General features: G+C 36.7%; 1 protein-coding gene across 1 annotated transcript; it reads right to left on the bottom strand.

Moving 5' to 3' along the window:
• Window positions 1-161: 161 nt before the first annotated feature.
• On the bottom strand, window positions 162-8,856 carry fam131c (family with sequence similarity 131 member C). The gene is made up of 6 exons (XM_056734026.1): window positions 8,589-8,856; window positions 5,577-5,647; window positions 5,213-5,303; window positions 3,606-3,836; window positions 3,028-3,126; window positions 162-1,691 (listed from the first exon to the last, which is right to left on the bottom strand). Exons 1-6 carry the CDS (start codon window positions 8,617-8,619, stop codon window positions 1,423-1,425), a joined length of 792 nt encoding a protein of 263 aa, XP_056590004.1. The 5' UTR covers window positions 8,620-8,856; the 3' UTR covers window positions 162-1,422.
• Window positions 8,857-9,519: the final 663 nt, after the last annotated feature.

Genomic DNA, 9,519 nt, shown 5'->3' with positions numbered 1-9,519 from the left:
ATGAATTTTCTCGTCAACAAGCATTTTCCGCATCAATATAGATTTGAGATCCTTCTTAAGAGGAAATCATAATTTACACGTACAAAGGCCTTTTCACATGACATGTTTACACAATCCATACAACAACATGGAGGCAAGTTACTCAAAGGCAGCTGAGGTAACACTTTTGATTCACTTCTACATATACAAAGTGTGTACACCTGGGGCAAGTGTGACCAACCCCCTTCAAAAGCAGAAGTGTGTCATTTTTTATGTTATAATACTTTCTTCAATTAGACAAAATATAAGTACGCCGCTTGAAGGTTGATTTAGCTGAAAAGTGTAAACACTGTGACTATGAGCTTTCCAACCAGCTCATCATCATCGGCTCAAGCATTGACATTAGTTTGAGGCGGGGCTTTGTTTGTACAAGCAAAAGGGCAGTGTCCGGGAAACTTGTTTTTTTTATTTCGTGACACTTTTACTGAAATAACACACTTCGGCAAAAGATGCTCTGTATTTTTTCAGACCTCAAATACAGCAAAGAAAACAAGTTCATATTCACTTCACTTTTAAGCAATACAGCAGTAATATTTGTACACGTATTTAGAAAAAGTTCAAAAACAACTTTTTTATGTCATAACCTCGATTTGTCTCACAGTTTTCATGTGTCTTGTCATGCTGTCAGTCGTTCACATTGCTTTTGGATGACTTTGTCACTCATGAGGTTTTCAAATTGTTGAAATTTAACAGACATTTGAATGACGACACTACATGTAGAAATGTATTTTTTTTCTGCATCTGTGTATCCGGTCATTTGATGTATGTTACATGTTTTACACTGAAAATCTATAATATAATTTAGCGTAATTTAGTGTAACATTTAGCAAAATCTTTAAAATCGCACAATCCCAAGAAATAACTGCTGCTGTACTCAAAGGCATAAATCGTTTCCATCTTCCCAAGTCCTTACAAAAGATTTCTATTCACCCTGTAGCCTCATTGAGTTGCTCTTGGGAGAAATACACCAGCAGAAATGTCTGTGCTGCATCTGGGATATGAAAGCCTGTTTATTTTGGCTCTCTCATCCTCAGTCTATAGCACAAATAGGCATCCTCTTCTTTTTGATGGTCTAGCAGTGTTGAACGGGCGCTGTAAATATGTGTCAAGATGTGTTAATAGCGTGACCCTGTTCCTTAAAATCCAATCATCATTACTGAAAACAGAGAGGGTTTCATCTGGAAAGAGGTCATGTGATATGGAATTAGCATGATCTTGTGTACATCGATCCCTGCATTCATTGTTTGAAGACGCTCGATGGCAGCTATTACGTAGTTTAACGGTAAAGGGATAACCTCGTTGCACGTAACTTCATACTGTCTCCCTCTCGCATCGCCAAACACAAACAATAGACAATATGCTGACCCTTCCCGTCACCAGCGGTCAGTTATAAAACACCTCATCCTCAGATAGAGAAATGCTGTCCGCGTGTCGGACGCTTCCTTCCGACGGGGAGATTCTGTGCTGTGGTATTGGACGCTGTGTGTCCATTGGAGAAAAGGAACGACTTGGGGAATGAGACTTTGGGGGCTGAGAAGGAGCCAATGAGCTGGTTTCATCATAAGCTTCCATGTGAATCTTGTATAAGTACTGTGGAACACCCAGACTCCCTCCATCCAACAGGAACTGAGAAAGATAGAGGCCCTCGGGGTCTGGGAAGACATCATCAACATCATTACGAGAGCAGGAATTAAAACGACCTCAAGTACAAAGAGCATCTTTCTCTGGGATGAAAATCCTTTGACAGAATGAAATTGTATTATAAATGAAGATGTCCATTAAGTACAAGCTCAATAAAGACCGCTGATGTGCTCGAACTATGAGTCATTACGTCCCCAACACATTCTCACAACAGAAACATTTCAGTCTTTATTAATGCTCCCGGATATGAGGCTCATCAATATCAGAGTATAATGTTGTTATTCATTTTGCACCTGGCTCATGTGTGTTGGTCATTTATCATTATTATGTGTCTATTACTGTAAAAGGGTTATCATTCTCTTAATAATGAAATAATAGTTTTTACACTGGCTGGTACACAGCGAGATGAACTAAATGGTGCGTATGATATAATCTGTGCATGTCTGTAAGCGATGAGAACAGGAAAATAATATCTATATAACAACTAAACATACAAAAAAAGTATAAACATACGCATATTCAATGTATGTACAGCCCGCAGCCATTTAAAGACCATCTTCAGTTTTTCATGAACGTACTATTTTTAGTTATGTGTTTAGGTTAATGATTATTTATTTTAGTTTATTATTTGAACTACTAACAATATTCTTTTGGGCAGAAAACGAAAATTGGAGAATCAAGTTGAACTAGCAGAAAAAATGATCTGTTTTTTTTCAAACCTCAAATACTGCAAAGAAAACAGTACTGAAAGTTCATATTTCACATGCACTTTTAGAATGTTGGAATGAAAATATTATTGGTATGAAAAGCTTATGTTTTCTTAATATAAAAAATAAAATATAAAATTATCACAAGAATATGTTTTATTTGATAACATCGATTTTTAACACAGTTTTCATGTGTCTTGTCATGCTGTTGGTCTTTCACATTGCTGTTGGATGACTTTGTGTCACTCCTGAGGTTTACTTTTGTTGAAATTCAACACAACATTTGAAATGGTCTCTACCTTTTTTTCAACCGCTGTATATATGGCTGTATTCTACATGTGTAACAGATTTTTGTAATTCATTTCGACATGATTACCTTCCCCATATTATCATACAACCATGAATTTTCATTCCAGCATTTGTGACCTGCAAGCTCAGCAGCAACACCTTAAATCTTGTATATTTGAATGTTGTATTCAGTTTTTTCCATCGGATTTCTGCTGCTTAAACCAGGCAACTACTGTATTTCTGCAGTTTTAGCACACCAGCCTACTGATCTTATTTTATTGATTATTATTAGCATAAATACGTCCATCGTAGAATTGGAATTTTGAGTCCATGCTTTTTAGTGGGTTCTTACCTTGTAATGGGATTGTGCTGCTTGTCAGTTGACTTTCAACGTCCTCTGTGGACCAGGCATTCATCGCCGCTTCAGCCAGGGCAAACTGTTCTGCCACGCCTGCGAGAGACACAACAAAAATCTTTAAGAGCGGAAAAAATAATTCAACTCAACGAGTTTAGTCAATTCAACGTGAAATTAATTGAGTAGACAAACATTTTTAAGTTTAAAGAACACATTTTGTTTACAGTGTGAACAACTGTCGGCTCACAACAGAAAACAAACTCTCAGACAGGTTGCTACTAATATGTCAAAAAAAAAACATATTTTTGTATTCGTTATGCAGGTGTGAGTGTTCCTTTATTTTACAATTGTTGTCATCAGATATGTTTGTTCAGAAAATTCATTTAGTATATATTGTATTCACATTAGTTGCTATATAGTGTCCAAAGTGTCAGCACAATACCGAGAAAGCAGACATTGTAAAAAGACAAATGGGGATTGATTTTTCAAAGTGCCTTGTGTTATGTAATTGCAGCACACAATGTTAGAGCGATTACATTTCTATGTTAAATAGGCCTTTAAAACGGCTGTTCTACCTGCAGCAAACCGAGCTTCCTTGATTTCATCAGTAAGATGAGAGTAGAGCTGTTCGTCCTCCTGCAGTGTCGCTCCGACACCTCCCCAGCCCCCTCCATCTTTTCTCCAGCCACACAATCCGCCTCCAGACGCATCCCCTCCCCAACTCTTCCACTCAATCAGATGGGCGACCCGGCCCTGAGCCATCGCAGTGGGCTTAGTGATGTGGTCCTTAATGGTTGCCAGCAGCCCTAAGGAGATCGTAGCGATTAGAAATGAAAATGAATCAATTGAAAGAAAAGAAGACATGGAAGGATGAAAATGTGCTGTTTAAAAGAGAGAAATGACATTGTTGGATTCTAGATAATTTGGCAAAAGCATTAGGGGTTATTGAACTTCTTTTCAAATCAACACAAAGAATTCGAAAAGCAAAAATTTTTTTGCCATACACTAAAAATGCTGAATTATTTTTAACCCATAGTTGGGTTAAAAGGGGTAAAACCCAACTGTTGGGTGAAATGAACCAAGATAATTACATTTTTGACCCAACCACATGTCAACCCAAGCATTTTTAGAGTGTAGGCACAATACTAACTAATTTACATTTATGCATTTGGCAGACGCTTTTATCCAAAGCGACTTACATTGCAATATCCTACAAATTTAAACATAGGTACGTGCAATCCCCTGGGATCAAACCCACAACCTTGCGTTGATAACGCAATGCTCTTACTACTGAGCTACAGGAAAGCTAAAATTTAAAACTGATGTGAAAAAGAAAAATGACACAATGGATCCATTAGATGTCAAGCTTCTTTCCAAACCATAAAAACAGCATCAAAAGCAAAGAAAGTTTGTGGAAATCATAATTTCCCTATAGGTACATTGAAATTCAATGTTATAATGGAAAGTCCCTATTACAAATGTGAAAAAGAGCGAAACAACAACATCAGATCCTGAATAAATTGGCACAAAAATAAAGAGATGTTAAGCTTCTCTCAACTCATCAAAAACCGCCAAAAGCAAACAAAGGTACTACTAACTTATTACTGATATGCTGCCATCCATGTGACCAGTCTTTAAGTGGCTTGTTTAATACCTTCCCCCTCCCCCAAGTGCTTAATTTGATTAAAATTTGTAAGATAAAAAGTAAGAAATTCATTATTTTGGTTAATCATAGATATGCTGGTCATTCGTTTGAAATCATAATACATATTTCATTGGCAGGTGAAAGCATTTATAATTAAACCAAATAGATAAAAAGTTATTTAAAAAAAGATTAAAAACCCATTACACAGTCTAAATAATTAACTTCGTGAAGAGAGTGGGCGTGGAGTAGCGCTTAAAATCAGGAGGAAAAATAAACAGGTGGTTAAAGATGCACTGTAAGAGAGAGAGAGAGAGAGAGAGAGAGAGAGAGAGAGAGAGAGAGAGAGAGAGAGAGAGAGAGAGAGAGAGAGAGAGAGAGAGAGAGATGTTCATAAGTGAGATATGCAAGCAGGGGGAAATTATATTAGCAGGCTTGCGTAAAGGTCGACTGCACTTTATTCAGATGAATGATTCTGAATGATAACAAAAACGTAGCTAAACTACACATGCTGTGTCTAACATGCTCTGTGTTCCTCACCCAGCAGGGAAGATGTGGCTAGTTCTCCAATGTCATACCCACTGCTGCTCCCTTTATCTGGCATAGCCCCGTTGTAGGACTGATGGTTATCCTGAATGAAACGACAAGAGATATACATGACAGCCTTAGATACTGAATATAAGCTTTTAAAACATCAGATATCCAAGCAAGGCGGTGAATCATAGGCGCTAACTACACCTAACAAGATGCTTTTCGTAACTCTCCCACATCCTCCGAGTGTGAAAGCAGTCTTGTGTATCTTTAAAATTTACACATTTTCATAGACTGTCGGAGAGAATTCTTGTATATTTTTGAACAAGTCATGATTATAAACAAGCCTAAGTGATTTGTGTCACAAATGTACCTTAAAAATGGGCTGTCCCTCAGTGCAAGAGTGGAGCTCTTCCATGGGGTGTTGCTGGCCACCTTGAAGCTCTGTGGATACATATTGCTGTTGTTATTGTTTGCTTATAAATATATTTTCCACAATAATATATAGAAGTGCAGTGTTTGTTTGCATGTGCTAATGTGCCCTTCTGACTTTGAACTGGAGTGGACGGATGGGACTCATTCCTGTTGCTCTTGTGTTTCCATAGCAACAGGAGATTGTCTTGACAACACCTCCCTGGGGATCCCCGGTGCACGAGAACACATTTTTCGTCACGGGCCGGATCTCATTGAGGTGAGACCTCAAAGAGGACAGTTAATCTGCGGAGCTTCGTGGCCCACCAACATTGTCTATGGACATTTATTAATACGTATAAAATGACATCGTGTGACCTCTACAATGGCACACATCACCCACGTGACCCCCAGTAAAACCCACATCCCATACATTACAGAAATTTCCTCTGTCTCACACCCGCATTATACGTAAGTTTTAAACGTTTGCGTTTAGCACGCAACGTTCCGTCTTAGCTACGGCGTCCTGAACCTTCTCATCCGTGCATGGAGAACAGACAAACAAACACTGCCCCCGCTCCATGGGATTTACACATCATCCACTTGACTGCAACCCTGTTGCTAGGTATTTCCTGGTAGAAGAACCTGAAGATGAAATGTCATCTTTTGCCTTAAAGGGACAGTTTGTCTGCCAAAAAACATCTGTCATCAACGTAATAACCCTCAGATTGTTTCAAACCTGTTTAACATGTATTTGTTCTGATGAACACAGAGAAAGATATTTGGAAGAATGCTTGTTACCAAATAGTTATTGGACACTGTTGACAACAATTACAATAGTGGTCAAAAGTGCCCCAGACCAGTTTCCTATATTCTTCAAAATATCATCTTTAGTTTTCAACAGAACAAAGAAATTCATGAAGCATTTTTTCCTACTATGATAGTCAATTGTGGCCAAGAACTGTTTGGTTTGGCATTCTTACAAATATCTGTTTATGTGATCATCAGAACAAAGAAATGTATACAGATGTGGAACAATGTGTATAAAGTGACTAAAACTAGAATAGAAAAATCTGAAACACTTTATAATAACTTCAATAGATCATAAACAAACATAATATAAAGCTTAACAGATCATTAGTAACTATATATTCAAATAGCTAGATCTGCAAGATATTGTGTTTGTTAATATATACTAATAAAAGTATTAAACAAAACTTCATGATTAACAGATCTTTATTTAATGTAAATTAAAATGCTTACAAATGTCATTAAACTTTGAAATCATATGATGTACACTTCCTGAAAACCTAAAAATCATTTTAACAGATGTTATTCAATGATTGTATGCTATTTTGCTGCTATTGAGTATGATATGGCGGGGACAGGTTTAGTGGTATGTTTAGGGTTGGTTAGGGGGTAAAAGGTCAATGCCAAAGGTACTATATGATTAGTAAACATTTATAAACATTCACAAAAATGAAGAATAGGCAACTTTAGCGTACTGCCAAAACATGAAGAAATAATTATTAATAAATGATTTTTAAAGACGTGTTAATAGGGTGAATTCAGGTCATGTGGGACACATATTTACAATCAAGATTAATACTCATAAAGTTACTAATGATTAGAAAATGTTTATAAACATTGACAACTGATTAATAGTTTCACTTTAGATTGAGTACTGCAAAAAAGATTGCTGAAAGGTAAAAATAGAAGACACAAAAAAACAGTATAATGTTTACATTTTAAATGAATAGTTTGTGAAGAACTTATAATTACCAGGCAAGTGTTTAATAACATTTGTAAAAGTTGTTTTTAGTGCATATAAAATAAACTTTCATTGAATAATTTCCGTTAAAATCTTTTGTGGATCTTTAAAAAGTGCATGATCATATGAATTGAATTGAATAACATATGTCAACATTAACTAATGATCTGTATAAATGATCTGTTATATGGTGTTTTTTGATCATTTAAATGCAGTTTTAAGCATTGTTAACTATGTCAAAATCATTTAAAGATTTCCAAAAATGCATGATCATATGAATTGAAATTTGAATGACATTAGTAAGCATTTCAATTTACATTACATAATGATCTGTTAATCATTAGTCTCTTTCACACATACAGTCTTTACTGGTAAATTGCCAGAAAATTGCAGTTACAGATCCTGTTTAAACAGAACCTTTCTAGTAAATCCGTACCCCCAATTTACCAGTTGTAGAAGAATACTATCAAATTACCAGAATGCTTTTACTTGTGTGAAGAGCATTTACCATAAATTTCCTAGAATGACTTTACCTGTAATTTACCAGAATTGCTGTAAAACCACATTAACAAGCACATTATCTCATACTTATCTATGTGAACATAATTAGCTAATGATCTGTTAAGCATTATATGTTTAATTATTAATGAAAGTTATCATAAAGTGGTAACGAAAAGTTTTTTCTCATTCTGGTAGGTTCTAGATAACAAGGAAACTGTTTGAACTTCTGAATCAAGGCTGTAACTTCAGCATTGACTCCTGCTTAATCTAAACATGATCTGAGCATTTTCCCCAAAAAAAATCAAAAATTGATCAAGGCAATAAAATTGTTTGAAGACAATATTTCGACAACCATAACACAATACAAATTCCCAATGCACTTGTTTTGCTCACAGAGAAAACACTCCATGTTATTGCAACACTCATCTATCTCAAACACGAAAGATTCAAAAACAGTTCTACAATCTGGTATACTATTCATACCAGCCACATTCACATTTTGCAGTCTAAATAAAACACATCGCAATAGGCAAGGCAAGGCTGTGAACATTATGGAGCTCTTATGGAAATGCTCTGCGTGGTGGAGATAACAGACAGCTGAATTGAACAGACTGACAGGTAAACTGATGGACGCAAAAGGGAAACAAGACTCACATATGACCCAGAGACAGATAAACTACAGACAATTAGCACGAGACTGACCTTGTTGACCTTTGCAGAGGCAGGAGCCCATGTTCAACAGCTAAGCAGTTATCTGTTCACCATGCTGAGTTAAAGTGGGGTGACAGGGGGAATATTAACAACAACAGAGAGAGAGAGAGAGAGAGAGGGGATATGGAGCAGACTAAAAACCAATTAGATGATAGAGGTGGAGAAAAGTCAGAAGGAAACAGATTGGTCCAAAAGAAGGGTATAAGAAGCTTTGGTGTCCATCTGTACAGTGAAGCACTGTTTCACAAGTGGGGATGGAAGTGAGGAGAGAGAAAGGAGGAGAGAGAGAGTGGGGAAAACTGCACTCTGTCTGCGTAGAGTCCCTCCCCTCCAGGTCCTCTTTTTCTCCTCCCCCTTCTGTTCTCATTCTGTACCTCAGCACCACAACTTCAACACCTTCTGAATACTAAAAAAATACCACCTTTCTTTGAAGTTAAATGGGTGAAATGAGTGTGTAATCATGTGAAAGTGTCAGAGAACAAGACTGATAGACCGATGACAGGAGAGAGAAAATAATAGTAGCTACACATTTGTATTTAGATACATTCTGGTCGAGTTGTGCATTGCGGCTGACATTTTTAGGTCAGCGTAAGAAAATATTTTTGAGGAATTAAGACAAGATTTGCTGTCAGCTCATATGCAAACATGTAAAGGCTTTAGGTTTGTGCTGACCTCTAGTGGTACTACAGTAATGGTGCATACAGCACAGTCGATGTGAAGGATGGATTTGTTTTAAATGAATGAAGTTTGCTTTTAGTTTACATACAGTACGGTGAATTAAAAATGTATTTTATGTATGACAGTTTTGTAAAGTTAATTTTGGGGTTACTGAATTGCACAGAGCATCCCTGGGAGAAAAGGTAAGAATCTTCCTCAAGGGCAAAAGAGGGGCTGAGGAAGAATTTTCTGAACATGGATCATA

The sequence above is a fragment of the Triplophysa dalaica genome, chromosome 20 (genome assembly GCF_015846415.1).
Source record: "Triplophysa dalaica isolate WHDGS20190420 chromosome 20, ASM1584641v1, whole genome shotgun sequence".
NCBI classification, from domain to species: Eukaryota; Metazoa; Chordata; class Actinopteri; order Cypriniformes; family Nemacheilidae; genus Triplophysa; species Triplophysa dalaica.
The sequence above is the reverse complement of the archived record's forward strand: the minus strand, read 5'-3'. Positions and strand labels throughout refer to the sequence as shown.